This window comes from Hyla sarda, chromosome 5, assembly GCF_029499605.1.
Source record: "Hyla sarda isolate aHylSar1 chromosome 5, aHylSar1.hap1, whole genome shotgun sequence".
NCBI lineage: Eukaryota > Metazoa > Chordata > Amphibia > Anura > Hylidae > Hyla > Hyla sarda.
Window position 1 is genome coordinate 66,372,001 of NC_079193.1, and position 15,323 is coordinate 66,387,323.

Sequence of the window (15,323 nt, forward strand, 5' to 3'; positions counted from 1 at the left end):
CACTTGTCAGTGGGCAAATGTACAAAATCATTATCAGGATCAAATCATTTTTCCTTCTTTACAATATACGTATAATGAAAACATACCGCAAGGTTAACAGGCAATCTATATGGATGATCGGCAACAAACCACATGGAATGTAGACATACAAGACAAATTTAGGTTGCTGCATATACAATACTGCAGGTGTGAATTTCCGTGGCTCATTTCTTATAGTTAAAGGGGTACTCCGGTGAAGACTTTTTTTTTTTTTAATCAACTGGTGCCAGAAAGTTAAAAACAGATTTGTAAATTACTTCTATTAAAAAATCTTAATCCTTCCTGTACTTATTAGCTGCTGAATACTACATTTGAAACACAGAGCTGTCTGCTGACATCATGAGCACAGTGCTCTCTGCTGACATCTCTGTCCATTTTAGGAACTGTCCAGAGTAAAAGGAAATCCCCATAGCAAACATATGCTGTTCTGGACAGTTCCTAAAATGGACAGAGATGTCAGCAGAGAGCACTGTGTTCCAAAAAGAAAATAATTTCTGCTGTAGTATTCAGCAGCTAATAAGTACAGGAAGGATTAAGATTTTTTAACATAAGTCATTTACAAATCTGTTTAACTTTCTGGCACCAGTTGATTTGGAACAAACTGTTCCGAATGCTGGAGCCTGCACTGGGAGCTTGTGACAGCATAGCCCCACCCCCTCAATGCAAGTCTATGGGAGGGGGCATGACAACCATCACACCCCCTCCCATAGACTTGCATTGAGGGGATGGGGCTATGACATCACAAGCTCCCGGCTCCAGCGTTTGGAACAGTTTGTTCCAAACGCTGAGCAGCAGAGTACCCCTTTAAGCACGATTTCCAACAATGACTACAGTAAAAGAAGAACCAACAGACTTTTTTTTTGTGTAATTTTAATAAATGTTCTTTTAAGAAAAAAAAAAACATAAAAATGTTCCCAGATAAAATTCTTCTAAATCAAATTGCATAAATGAACATAAAATTATACAGACAACAATGTACATATATTTATAAAAAAAAATTCCCAAGCCTTGCGCAGCATATGCTCCAGACTTTGAAGAGTTAAAACTTGTCACCACTGAATTGTGTGAACCGTTAAAAATACTGACGATATGATTTATAGCAAAACAGGACGAAAAAAATAAAATAGCTTAAAATGGTTCAATTTCCTATATAATCAAATATGATTGAAGATTATGGTTAAAACAATTCTTTAAATCTGCCCTCCCCAAAATGTTTCAGTAAATTGCACATTAGTAGCGGGAAGCTGTTGGCTACGCTTACACCTAATCCACTGCCTACATGCGCAACATCTTAAGAGATTGACAATATATTCTTTAAAACTGTACCATATTAAAATAGCAGCATACGGCTTGTAATGCCTTAAAGTCTTGTAGTCTTTGTGGACTGGTCCATCTCTGCGCCCGTCTTGTAGTAGTATCAGTTGTCCAGATGCCACTGTTGAGCGGGTGATCCGTCACAGATTGCCATGGCGACGTATCCCTTATGACTGAGCGAGTCGATGAGCTTCAAGCATTGCCCAACGGAAACTTGATAGAGGCGATTGTTTTTCTGAAGGAAGAATGTACTTCTTACTAAATCTGGCACACGAGGAGCAATAACAAAAATCTCATACCTCATAAAACTAGTCACAATTTGTTCTATTCCCGGAATGTCATCCATACTGCAGAGCCAACCCATGCAGGCAGAATGAGAGGTTCCCGGGAAACTAGCTATGGGTGTAATCACCGTGCCCAAGGATACACCAAGCACGGGCACAACATGCACTCATGACGTGTTTGGAAGTTTTCTGATGGCAAATAGTTTCATTTCTGTGAAGAGGCGTCAAAATGCATCCAAACTGGAGCTGGTCACAACTTTCATTGTGCAAAGAGAAGCTAAAGGGGTATTCCGGGCAAAAACATTTCATCCCCTATAAGATGTCTGATCGCAGGGGGCCCCACTGTTGAGGACCCCCCCCCTGTGATCTCCCTGCAGCACCCGCATTCAATGCGGGTGCTGAATCTCCAGTTTTGGAAACCTCCGGGACTGGAGATTGGACACACCCCCTCCATTCATGTCTATGGCTGTCACGCCCCCTCCCATAGACATGAATGGAGGAGGTGTGTCCAATCTCCAGTCCCGGAGGTTTCCAAAACTGGAGATTCAGCACCCGCATTGACTGCGGGTGCTGCAGGGAGATCGCGGGGGGGTCTCAGCAGCAAGCCCCCCGCGATCATACATCTTATCCCCTGTCCATTGGATATGGGAAAAACATTTTTTGCCCGGAATACCCCTTTAATATCAGAGAAGTAATGTGAATGGTAACTATGGACATAAGTGTCTTAGCGGGGGCTCCAAAATTATGGAGCGTGATCACCAAGGCCACTTCTGTAGTGGTCACATGACCGCCGCTGACCGGAGGGGGGAACTGAGGCTCAACCTCAGCTTTGGAAAAATGGGAATCCATGTAAAACAAGAATGTGAGATCCTGAAAGACTGGCTTCAACTAAAACCTAAAAATTTGATGTGAATGCAATAGTTTCCACTAACCCTAGAAGATATGTTTACAGACAGCCGAGACCAAACCTGCATTATGCAGGTTAAAGGGGTACTCTGCTGCTCAGCGTTGGGAACAAAATGTTCCAAACGCTGGAGCCAGCACCAGGGGCTCGTGACGTTAGGGCTGGGCGGTATGACCAAATGTGTGTATCACGGTATTTATGTAACTTTTGGCGGTTCCACGGTATATAACGGTATTTCCTCCTTCCTAACACCCCCAAATTAATTATCAGCCCCACGCTGCGCTGTCCACATCAGGGTGCTACTCACACATGACGCATGCACTGCCCTCCTCGTCCTGTTTGTTGCAGCCGCCGGCACTATACTGTACGGTATCCCTATGCCCGGCCAGCAAAAAATAAACTAACGCATATTCCGACGTCGGCCTTACACTGGGGACGGGAACGTCAGACAGCCAGCAGCCTATCACCGACCGCAGCGATGTTCCGCCTAGCCCGGTGATAGGCTGAGCCCACTGTCATGTAAGAAGCCGGCTTCTTACATGACAGTGAGCTCAGCCTATCACCGGGTGAGGCGGGACATCGCTGCGGTCAGTGATAGGCTGATGGCTGTCCGACATTCAAGTCCCCAGGAAGCAGAAGAGGGAGGTGAGTTAAAGTTTATTTTGTTTATTTTTTGCAGCGGGGCATAGGGATACCGCACAGTATAGAGTGTCAGCGCTGGCGGCCACAACAAACAGGAGGATGAGGAGGGCAGAGCTTGCGGGTGTCATGTGTGAGTATCTACCCAGATGGGGACAGCGCATCATTGGGCTGATAATACATTCATTCTAAGGGGGAGGGGCCAAACCGGTATTGCGGTATAGGTTAAAATTCATATCATGCAGGACAAAAATTTCGGTATTCGCTATGAACCGGTATACCGCCCAGCCCTATGTGATGTCATAGCCCCTCTCGGTGCCGGCTCCAGCGTTGGGAACAGTTTGTTCCAAACACTGAGCAGCGGAGTACCCCTTTAAGCACTAAATAGTATTTTGTTTCCTTTATTCCTTTCTCAAAACCTATACTATTTTGTTAGGACAAAATCCATTAACCCCTTAAGGACTCAGACAATTTTATTTTTACGTTTTAGTTTTTTCTTCCTCGCCTTAAAAAAATAATAACTCTTATATTTTCATCCACAGACTAGTATGGGGGCTTGTTTTTTTTTTTAAATGTATGGCGCAACCAAAGAAAAATACTGTGTGTGGGGAAATTAAAAAGAAAACCGCAATTTTGCTTATTTTGTAAGGTTTCGTTTTCACGCCATACAATTTATGGTACAAATGACGTGTGTTCTTTATTCTTTGGGTCAATACGATTAAAATGATACCCATGATAATATACTTTTCTATTACTGTTGCGCTTAAAAAGAATAAAAAAAAATTCGCAAACATTTTAACCAAATTAGTACGTTTAAAATCCCCCTATTTTGAAGGCCTATAACTTTTTCATTTTTCCGTATAAGCGGTGATATGAGGGCTCATTTTTTGCACCATGATCTGTACTTTTTACTGATACCATATTTGCTTATATAAAACTTTTAATACATTTTTTATCAAATTTTTTTTAATAAAAGGTTATAAAAAAAAGCAGCAATTTTGGACTTTTTTGTAATTAATTTTTTAACGTTCACGCTGTTCACCGTACGGCATCATGAACATAATATTTTAATAGTTCGGATATTTACGCATGCGGCGATACCAAATATGAATATTAAATTTATTTTATTTTTTACACTTTTTGGGGGTGAAATAGGGAAAATGGGACAATTTTATGTTTTTATTGGGGGAGGGGCTTTTAAAAAAAAAAAAAATTACTTTTATTTTTACACTTTAATAGTGCCCATAGGGGACTATTTATAGCAATCATTCGATTACTAATACTGTTCAGTGCTATGTATAGTATCGAGCAGACCAGAGCAGAAGCCCATGGAAGGCAGTTCTGGATGATCGGATCGCCGTGGCAGCGATGCGGGCAATTTGATCATCCATTTTAGTGACCGCAATGCTGCAGGTGCCGTGATCTGTATTGATCATGGCATCTGAGGGGTTAATAGCGGACATCCGCACGATCGCGGATGTCGGCCATTACCGGTGGGTCCTGGCTGCTATCAGCAGCCGGGAGCTGCCGCCCATGACCCGAGCATCGCTCCGATGCTCGCGGTTATGTATAGGAAGTAAATGTACGTCCTGGTGCATTAAGTACCACCCCAAAAGGACGTACATTTATGTCCGGCGTCATTAAGGGGTTAATCATTTTGTTGGCTATATCTGACCATTGTGACAATCCAAGCAAACAAGCACAAATCCCAGCTTCAGACTTAAGTGATAAGTGTTCATACAATACTAGTATATAGAATAGACTTACACCGAACACCCACTGTTGTGATCCACCAGATCCGTGGCATTTCATCAGTCGTGGAGGATCTGAGGATCGAGTCTCTGACATATCCAAGCACAACAGATTACTCAGGATAAGCTCATGTTCTTCATTGAAGGTCCAGATCTGGAAATGTTACACATATTATTATTCTGCACTATTGCTTGGCCTCAGTCATACAATCATTCAACTAATTCCCATTTACTTGTATATATCTATGATAAAATATAAATGTGGGATGGCTTTCAACAGTCAATATCCATGTGGAAGCTTTACAGAGGTGGATTGGTGTGTGTGTGAACTCTGCTTTAGGCTTTTATGTATATCATGGCAACTGAACTTCTTGTGATTGCTGGATGGTTACTATTAGAGATGAGCGAACTTACAGTAAATTCGATTCGTCACGAACTTCTCGGCTCGGCAGTTGATGACTTTTCCTGCATAAATTAGTTCAGCTTTCCGGTGCTCCCGTGGGCTGGAAAAGGAGGATACAGTCCTAGGAGACTCTTTCCTAGGACTGTATCCACCTTTTCCAGCCCACCGGAGCACCTGAAAGCTGAACTAATTTATGCAGGAAAAGTCATCAACTGCCGAGCCGAGAAGTTCATGACGAATCGAATTTACTGTAAATTCGCTCATCTCTAGTTACTATTCATCCCATTATATAGTATATCACCAGAATGGACTTATCTGTTGTAAGGAGCATATTTACAATTTGCAGAACACGGACCTACCCAGACGTCACTGACACCATTACCTGGTCAGAATCATTAAAGTCACAATCTTTGGCAACGACTAGCCCCCCCTTCTGACTAGGATGACCCTGGGCCACAAGACAACGGTTCGTCTGCATGTTAATGATCTGAAAAAAAAAATGACAATGCTTTAGAGAGTTACACGTAGTTCATTAGAATTGTAATACCTAATAATAAGTCATAAGACGCATTTAGCTTAAGACTTATTATAAGTTATTACAATTCTAATATCATAACCAGATTTATATGTAGAACGGAGGTTCCAAGACTCCTATCAAGCTGTTAAAGAGAGTACAATAGCAGCCTATGGGAGTCACATACACAGGAGACTTATGGAAGGGAAGTTGTGGCTTGCTCTCTTCCCTGTGGATGTTTGCTCTGCCAAAAACCTGCCCCCTGCATTAACTGTAAAGCACTGCTTGAGGCAATGAGCCATAGTGTTCACCTTGCCTTAAATGGGCACTGTCAGATACAAAATCTTTTGATATGTTGTAAAGCATGTATAACCAATAGGTTTTGCAATTGCTTTCATTAGAACATTTTCTGTATTTTATACTGAAAAAACTGTCAAACAACTGCCCTCCCTGCCTGCTTGGACACATACTAGTCCTGCTGTGTCCATGCATCATCACCTATGTCATGGACACGCTTCCTTGATTGACAGCTGTGAGCGCAGGGCTCAGAGCTGGAGGAAAAATCCTCCCACTGTCAGCTTGTGTCCCGCTACTGTCAGTGAGGACAAGCTGGGAGTTGTAGTTTACCTAATGCTAGGGGAGATGTGAGCAGACAGCATACTGAGGGAGGGGGCGGAGACCTGTACAGTGAGGCCACGCCCCCTCCCTTTTAGAGGAATTCAGACTAGTGAGCTAAATTAAAAGTGTAATAAATTTTTTTAGAAAAGGTGCTAAACACATAAAAATTAGATGTACATGGTCAGGATTAGGTACTGAGTGATATATTAAAAATAAAACATTTTTTGTTGGATCGGACGTGTACACTTTAAAGGGGTATGACGTCACGAGCTCCCGGCGCCGACTCCAGCGTTCAGAACAGTTTGTTCTAAACGCTGAGCAGCGGAGTACCCCTTCAAGGATAATGCACCATTATAAATGACCTCTGGATCTGTCATTTATATAACCACAATCTAGTCATCCACAATTTACATCTCACACAGAAAGAATGAATAATCATTTACATGAAATTATTTTGTGACCACTAAAGTGCCCCACACCTTAGATTGACATCAGCTGAACATTTTGCTTTAAAAAGGGAGCAATGAAAAATACAAAATTTACAGGCTGGGACTGACTTCACCTCTAAAAGCCAGTTTAAGGTTCCTCATAGTGGGGTGGCTAATGTGTAGGAGGGAGGAAAATGTAATGATGGGATTTGTGGGCAAAGGAGGAAACTCAAACAGGAAATAGCTATTCACAAAAAGCTGGCCACAGTGTTATGGTAATCTCACAACATAACCATTTAGCCCCAAGACAAGCGCAGATCCTTCCTAAGCATGTCCATTACTGTCTGCCAGGTACATACTAAAATCACCTTAAGGTGGATAACCCCTTTAAAGGGGTACTCTGGCCATATTTTGCAGTCTTCTTCCTGCTTCTGTGGCCAAACCAGTATTTTTCCAGGTGCCTGGAAGCTAGCTATTAGCTCAGTGCAATGTAACATGTTGGGCCCCAGAAGCAGGAATAAGACTAGAGGATGGAACAGTTATACCGGGGGAGTGGTGGGAGGTAAGTCCAAGTTTTTTTTAATTTTTTTTATTATTGGGGCAGGCCGGGCAAATGAAGCTTTAAAACAAAACAAAAAAAAATGCCGGGGTAGCCCATTAAGAAAAAAACAATGCTACTCATAATTCAGTTGTTTTTATATTTAGACATAAACATGGTTCTACACAGTAAACCCAAAAATACATAAAAACTATTGCAAAATAGCAAAGTCAAATGGTACCATTGAAAACTATAACAAGGCCCCCATAAAAAAAAAAAAAAAGAAGATAAAAATGACATGCCTCCTCAACTCTCGGCCCCTCTGACTGGTAAGTCAATAAAGGAGTGGTGGGAGGTAATGGGTGAGTGCAGAGATGTCAGTTTGTGACACTTGAGCAGCTTAGCTCTGCCTACTTGACACTTAAAAGGTAAAATTATAAGGTTAGCAAGCACCATCAACTCCAGAAAAGGAACAGGTTGATTTTATACCCTAACAGCTGCAGCAGCAAATACAGCTGACAGATTCCCTTTAAAAAGTGCAAATGTCTATGTATTATACATGGGCTTCATTTATGAACCGTGCCTGGCTTTGGTTTTTAAAAACCCTTAATATAAGAAAACACCCTAAGGAGTTAATGAAAAAATATGTAATCTAATAGAAGTTAGTTTTTGTAGGTGCTCTTTATTAATACTATACGTTTCAAGACATTATCAGGTATAGAAGGATTGACACAATCAGCTTACCCTCCCACGTTGTAGGATTTTGGGCCTTTTTTGGCCTCTATTAAGAAATACAGGTGGTTGGGCTTTGGCATTGGGACCAGAAATTTGCATCTCGGGGTAAATATTGTCCAGATACCACTTAAAGGATTTACAATTTAGTCTGTTCCTCAAGGCCACACGTTCGCTGATGTCTCCATAGTCTCTGCTCCTGAGCTCAGGTCTGAGGGCAAAATACTGTTCCTGGTCCCAAAAGAAATAAAGGGTGAATAGGTTATCACAGTAAACACCGAATGCTTAGAACACTACTTGTTTAGCAAGTACAAAGAGTATTACTACATGATCTGAATATCCCTTATATTAGGGCTATAGGCCATTAGTATGCCCTTCTGTAATCAGTGGAAGATGACAGGCGCGTAATTAGCTTCTAAGACCTAAGGGATGTCTTCTGTTATTTTAGGAATGGGTGAAGGTAGTGGCAAACTGCAGTGACTAGTGTATGATTGTGACTGATATGACTACTAAATGAGTAAGAAGCATGCCCTGAGAAGGCAGTGCTGTAACTACTAGGGCAATAAGAGGCATGCCCTGAGGAGGCAGTGCTGTAACTACTAGAAGAGTAAGAGACATGCCCTGAGGAGGCAGTGCTGTAACTACTAGAAGAGTAAGAGACATGCCCTGAGGAGGCAGTGCTGTAACTACTAGGGCAATAAGAGGCATGCCCTGAGGAGGCAGTGCTGTAACTACTAGGGCAATAAGAGGCATGCCCTGAGGAGGGAGTTCTGTAACTACTAGGGCAGTAGGAGGCATGCCCTGAGGAGGCAGTGCTGTAACTACTAGGGCAGTAGGAGGCATGCCCTGAGGAAGCAGTGCTGTAACTACTAGGGCAGTAAGAAGCATGCCCTGAGGAGGCAGTGCTGTAACTACTAGGGCAGTAGGAGGCATGCCCTGAGGAGGCAGTACTGTAACTACTAGGGTAGTAGGAGGCATGCCCTGAGGAGGGAGTTCTGTAACTACTAGGGCAGTAGGAGGCATGCCCTGAGGAGGCAGTGCTGTAACTACTAGGGCAGTAAGAAGCATGCCCTGAGGAGGCAGTGCTGTAACTACTAGGGCAGTAGGAGGCATGCCCTGAGGAAGCAGTGCTGTAACTACTAGGGCAGTAAGAAGCATGCCCTGAGGAGGCAGTGCTGTAACTACTAGGGCAGTAAGAGGCATGCCCTGAGGAGGCAGTGCTGTAACTACTAGGGCAGTAAGAGGCATGCCCTGAGGAGGCAGTGCTGTAACTACTAGGGCAGTAAGAAGCATGCCCTGAGGAGGCAGTGCTGTAACTACTAGGGCAGTAAGAGGCATGCCCTGAGGAAGCAGTGCTGTAACTACTAGGGCAGTAAGAAGCATGCCCTGAGGAGGCAGTGCTGTAACTACTAGGGCAGTAGGAGGCATGCCCTGAGGAGGCAGTGCTGTAACTACTAGGGCAGTAGGAGGCATGCCCTGAGGAAGCAGTGCTGTAACTACTAGGGCAGTAAGAGGCATGCCCTGAGGAGGCAGTGCTGTAACTACTAGGGCAGTGAGAAGCATGCCCTGAGGAGGCAGTGCTGTAACTACTAGGGCAGTAAGAAGCATGCCCCGAGGAGGCAGTGCTGTAACTACTAGGGCAGTAAGAAGCATGCCCTGAGGAGGCAGTGCTGCAACTACTAGGGTAGTAGGAGGCATGCCCTGAGGAAGCAGTGCTGTAACTACTAGGGCAGTAACAGGCATGCCCTGAGGAGGCAGTGCTGTAACTACTAGGGCAGTAAGAAGCATGCCCTGAGGAGGCAGTGCTGTAACTACTAGGGCAGTAAGAGGCATGCCCTGAGGAGGCAGTGCTGTAACTACTAGGGCAGTAGGAGGCATGCCCTGAGGAGGCAGTGCTGTAACTACTAGGGCAGTAAGAGGCATGCCCTGAGGAGGCAGTGCTGTAACTACTAGGGCAGTGAGAAGAATGCCCCGAGGAGGCAGTGCTGTAACTACTAGGGCAGTAAGAAGCATGCCTCGAGGAGGCAGTGCTGTAACTACTAGGGCAGTAAGAAGCATGCCCTGAGGAGGCAGTGCTGCAACTACTAGGGTAGTAGAAGGCATGCCCTGAGGAAGCAGTGCTGTAACTACTAGGGCAGTAAGAGGCATGCCCTGAGGAGGCAGTGCTGTAACTACTAGGGCAGTAGGAGGCATGCCCTGAGGAGGCAGTGCTGTAACTACTAGGGCAGTAAGAGGCATGCCCTGAGGAAGCAGTGCTGTAACTACTAGGGCAGTAAGAAGCATGCCCTGAGGAGGCAGTGCTGTAACTACTAGGGCAGTAGGAGGCATGCCCTGAGGAGGCAGTGCTGTAACTACTAGGGCAGTAGGAGGCATGCCCTGAGGAAGCAGTGCTGTAACTACTAGGGCAGTAAGAGGCATGCCCTGAGGAAGCAGTGCTGTAACTACTAGGGCAGTAAGAGGCATGCCCTGAGGAGGCAGTGCTGTAACTACTAGGGCAGTAGGAGGCATGCCCTGAGGAAGCAGTGCTGTAACTACTAGGGCAGTAAGAGGCATGCCCTGAGGAAACAGTGCTGTAACTACTAGGGCAGTAAGAAGCATGCCCTGAGGAGGCAGTGCTGTAACTACTAGGGCAGTAGGAGGCATGCCCTGAGGAGGCAGTGCTGTAACTACTAGGGCTGTAGGAGACATGCCCTGAGGAGGCAGTTCTGTAACTACTAGGGCAGTAAGAGGCATGCCCTGAGGAGGCAGTGCTGTAACTACTAGGGCAGTAGGAGGCACACTGAGGAGGCAGTACTGTAACTACTAGGGCTGTAGGAGACATGCCCTGAGGAGGCAGTTCTGTAACTACTAGGGCAGTAGGAGGCACACTGAGGAGGCAGTGCTGTAACTACTAGGGCTGTAGGAGACATGCCCTGAGGAGGCAGTTCTGTAACTACTAGGGCAGTAAGAGGCACACTGAGGAGGCAGTGCTGTAACTACTAGGGCAGTAGGAGGCACACTGAGGAGGCAGTACTGTAACTAAGAGGTTAGTAGAAGGCACACTGAGGAGGCAGTTCTTTAACTACTAGGCGAGTAGGAGGCACACTGAGGAGGCAGTACTGTAACTAAGAGGTTAGTAGAAGGCACACTGAGGAAGCAGTTCTTTAACTACTAGGCGAGTAGGAGGCATGCCCTGACCACTGAGGAAGTAAAGGGAGGCAGCACTGTAAATACTATTTTAACTACTATATAGAATTTTTTCCCAAGATGATAACCTATCTCCAGTAAAAAAAAAAATGGGCAAGCAACTGCACCATGCCAGTCACGTGCTTGATAAAACTAAAGGTCGGTTTGCTACTGTGTTGTAATTTTTCAATTGATTTACAGAACCCATGACAAGGCTTGAAAACCTCTCTGCTGCCATCACCTGCCGGCCACATGTCCCCTATTACACAGAGTGATGTTCTGATGGGCGATGATTTGTTTCCTCGTTTGTCGGCTGATCGCTGCCCCTATTAGACTGGGGGATATTGGCCCATTCAGCTGATAATCACCCTATGTAAGTGCCCTTTGGTCTATTTTTCTTGTTTACATTTTTCCTTATGAAAGTCAATGATTATCACAGTTTTCAAAATTTAATGTATGAAAAAAGGCCTTAAAGGGGTACTCCCATGGAAAACATTTTTTATTTTTTTTTAAATCAACTGGTGCCAGAAAGTTAAACAGATTTGTAAGTTACTTCTATTAAAAAATCTTAATCCTTCCAGTACTTTTTAGGGGCTGTATACTACAGAGGAAATGCTTTACTTTTTGGATTTCTCTGATGTCATGACCACAGTGCTCTTTGCTGGCCTCTGCTGTCCATTTTAGGAACTGTCCAGAGCAGCATATGTTTGCTATGGTGATTTTCTCCTGCTCTGGACAGTTCCTAAAATGTACAGAGGTGTCAGCAGAGAGCACTGTGGTCATGACATAAGAGAAATCTAAAAAGTAAAGCAATTCCTCTGTAGTATACAGCCCCTAAAAAGTACTGGAAGGATTAAGATTTTTTTATAGAAGTAATTAAAAAATCTGTAACTTTCTGGCACCAGTTGATTTAAAAAAAAAAAAAAAAAACAGTTTTCCACGGGAGTACCCCTTTGATTAGCACTGTGGTACATCTTACCTCCTCTGTTTAATTCTTTGCTACTTATTATTATGTGACTCAGGGGTTGGATTAAAATCACTAACTCCAAGTTCCCCTGACATACTAAGGCTAGGTTCAGACTACGGGATTGCCGACAAATTCTGTCGTAAAATTTCCATCCGAAATTCCACTTGCTAAAATGTCTAGTGTAGTGAATGGGTTTCCGTTCACAAATTCACACTTCGGAATTTGTGAAGCAGAAAATCCGCTTAGAAAATCTGCTTAGAAAATCAGCTTAGAAATTTCCACCTGAAGAATGGTGTTGCTCTTTCTTCAAGCCGAAATCCGCGCGGATCACATTGCAGTCTATTGGAGACTGCAGTGTCCGTGCGGTCCTAGCGCCGACTGATTCAGCCGGCGCTGGCCGCACTCGGAATTTCCGGGCGGAAATTTTCTGCCTGGAGATTCTGTAGTCTGAACCTAGCCTAACAGTGGCTCTTCTGGTGGCTATGTGAGGAGGAATTAGTGAAGTTTTGTGCCCTATTCTGTGTCCTTTCCTCACTAAATGGCTGGCACAGCAATACAGAAGTGGAAAACAAGACCGAATTTAACACAACACAGTAAAAAGGCAGCTTCCCACTGCCAACAGTTACAGGATGAAATTGCTTTTCCCCCAATTCGGCAAACCGGCTGTAATTTCAACAACCAGCTTTCCCCAAACTAGGGAGAACTGGCTGAATCCCACTCCTGATGTTACCCAATGGGTAGTGGAAGTGTTGAAGGATTTAAAAAATACCAAAAAATACCAAAATACCTTATACTCATCCATCCATACATGTGCCAGTCGTAGGGAATTATGAGCCATAGTGTCATGGCCACCAGGGGATCCATATGGGCGTCTTTTACGGAATATATGCCCAACCCTGGAGCAAGGTACAATGAGAAGGCTACCGCCGCACATCCAGATCTGAAACAAGATCAGTTAGATTATTAAGACTCCACAGAACTGGCCGTCTTTTTATTGCACAATTCCTCAAAACATTGTCAGTAATTATATATATAATTATTTATTCATTTTTTATTCATGTTTTTTTATATATATTTTTTAAATCATAATACAGCAAAAACGTTAATATTAAACAAATATATTATTTTCTTCACAGTCAATCTTGACCCAAATAATATGCTGACTGCTGACTTGGGATTTTTCTGCCATTAATTATGTGGAGAAAATACTCTGCCATCTACCCTTCCATATTAACTTATGCTCTTTCTACACTGCTCAATAAATAAATAAAGTGAACACTTAACAACACAATGTAACTCCAAGTCAATGACACTTCTGTGAAATCACACTGTCCACTCAGGAAGCCACACTGATTGACAATCAATTTCACATGCTGTTGTGCAAATGGAACCGACAACAGGTGGAAATTATAGACAATTAGCAAGACACCCCCTATAAAGGAGTGGTTCTGCAGGTGGTGACCACAGACCACTTATAAGTTCCTATGCTTCCTGGCTGATGTTTTGGTCACTATTAAATGCTGGTGGTGCTTTCACTCTAGTGGTAGCATGAGATGTAGTCTACAACCCACACAAGTGGCTCAGGTAGTGCAGCCCATCCAGGATGGAACATCAATGCGAGCTATGGCAAGAAGATTTGATGTGTCTGTGAGCGTAGTATCCAGAGCATGGAGGCGCTACCAGGAGACGTGGAGGAGGCCGTAGGAGGGCAACAACCCAGCAGCAGGACCACTACCTCCGCCTTTGTAGAGGAGCAGGAGGAGCACTGCCAGAGCCCTGCAAAATTACCTCCAGCAGACCATAAATGTGCATGTGTCCACTCAAACGGTCAGAAACAGACTCCATGAGGGCCCTATGTCCACAGATGGGGGTTGTGCTTACAGCCCAACACCGTGCCGGACGTTTGGCATTTGCCAGATAACACCAAGATAGGCAAATTCGCCACTGGCGCCCTGTGCTCTTCACAGATGAAAGCAGATTCACACTGAGCATGTGACAGAGCCTGAAGATGCTGTGGTGAACGTTCTGCTGCCTGCAACTTCCTCCAGCAGGACCGGTTTGTGGTGGGTCAGTAATGGTGTGGGGTGGCTGCACAGCCCTCCATGTGCTTGCCAGAGGTAGCCTGACTGCCATTAGGTGCCGAGATGAGATCCTCAGACCCCTTGTGAGACCATATGCTGGTGCAGTTGGGCCCTGGGTTCCTCCTAATGCAAGACAATGCTAGACCTCATGTGGCTGGGGTGTGTCAGCAGCTCCTGCAAAAGGAAGGCATTGATGCTATGGACTGGCCCGCCTGTTCCCCAGACCTGAATCAGATTGAGCACATCTGGGACATCATGTCTCGCTCCATCCACCAATGCCACATTGCACCACAGACTGTCCACCTCATCAGGATCATGCCCAGGCATTGTAGGGAGGTCATACGGGCACGTGGAGGCCACACACACTACTGAGCCTCATTTTGACTTGTTTTAAGGACATTACATAAAGTTGGATCAGCCTGTAGTGTGGTTTTCCCCTTTGATTTTGAGTGTGACTCCATATCCAGACCTCCATGGGTTGATAAATTTGATTTCCATTGATAATTTTTGTGTGATGTTGTTGTCAGCACATTCAACTATGTAAAGACGAAAGTATTTCATACGATTAGTTCATTCATTCAGATCTACAATGTGTTATCTTAGTTTTTCCTTTATTTTTTTGAGCAGTGTATTAGGGTGCGTTCACACCATGTTTTTGCATATAAGATTCCCGTATACGTTTTCAATTTTAAAACCGTATGCCAAATGATGCATCCGGCTGCATCAGTTTTGCGTCTTGTACGGTTTTGTCCGTTTTTTTTTTCCCCGTACCTAAAACCATTTCTTCCCTGTACGTAAAGCCTACCACGGTTTTTGGTCCTGGTGAAAAAACGTATTGAAACCGTATGTTTTTTTTTTTAACATGGGAGTCAATGAGAACCGAATGTGCGTACGGTTCCATCCGGTTTTCACTATATGGTTTTTGACTTAGCACAGTTTTTTTCTT

The 15,323-nt window shown here is 44.1% G+C and overlaps 1 protein-coding gene across 4 annotated transcripts in view; it reads right to left on the bottom strand.

The window, feature by feature from the left end:
- Positions 1 to 898: 898 nt before the first annotated feature.
- Positions 899 to 15,323, bottom strand: part of GALNT11 (polypeptide N-acetylgalactosaminyltransferase 11) — a 58,371-nt gene continuing 43,946 nt past the window's right edge. For 3 of the 4 annotated variants that reach the window (XM_056519615.1, XM_056519616.1, XM_056519617.1), the window contains 5 exons: positions 13,084 to 13,236; positions 8,177 to 8,395; positions 5,717 to 5,821; positions 4,948 to 5,085; positions 899 to 1,588 (listed from right to left, as the gene is read on the bottom strand). In XM_056519615.1, coding sequence (XP_056375590.1) covers positions 1,457 to 1,588; positions 4,948 to 5,085; positions 5,717 to 5,821; positions 8,177 to 8,395; positions 13,084 to 13,236 — 747 coding nt within the window. In that variant the 3' untranslated portion in view covers positions 899 to 1,456. Of the gene's footprint in view, positions 1,589 to 4,947; positions 5,086 to 5,716; positions 5,822 to 8,176; positions 8,396 to 13,083; positions 13,237 to 15,323 lie in introns of those variants that run through there. The other variant, XM_056519618.1, reaches the window with a different exon arrangement.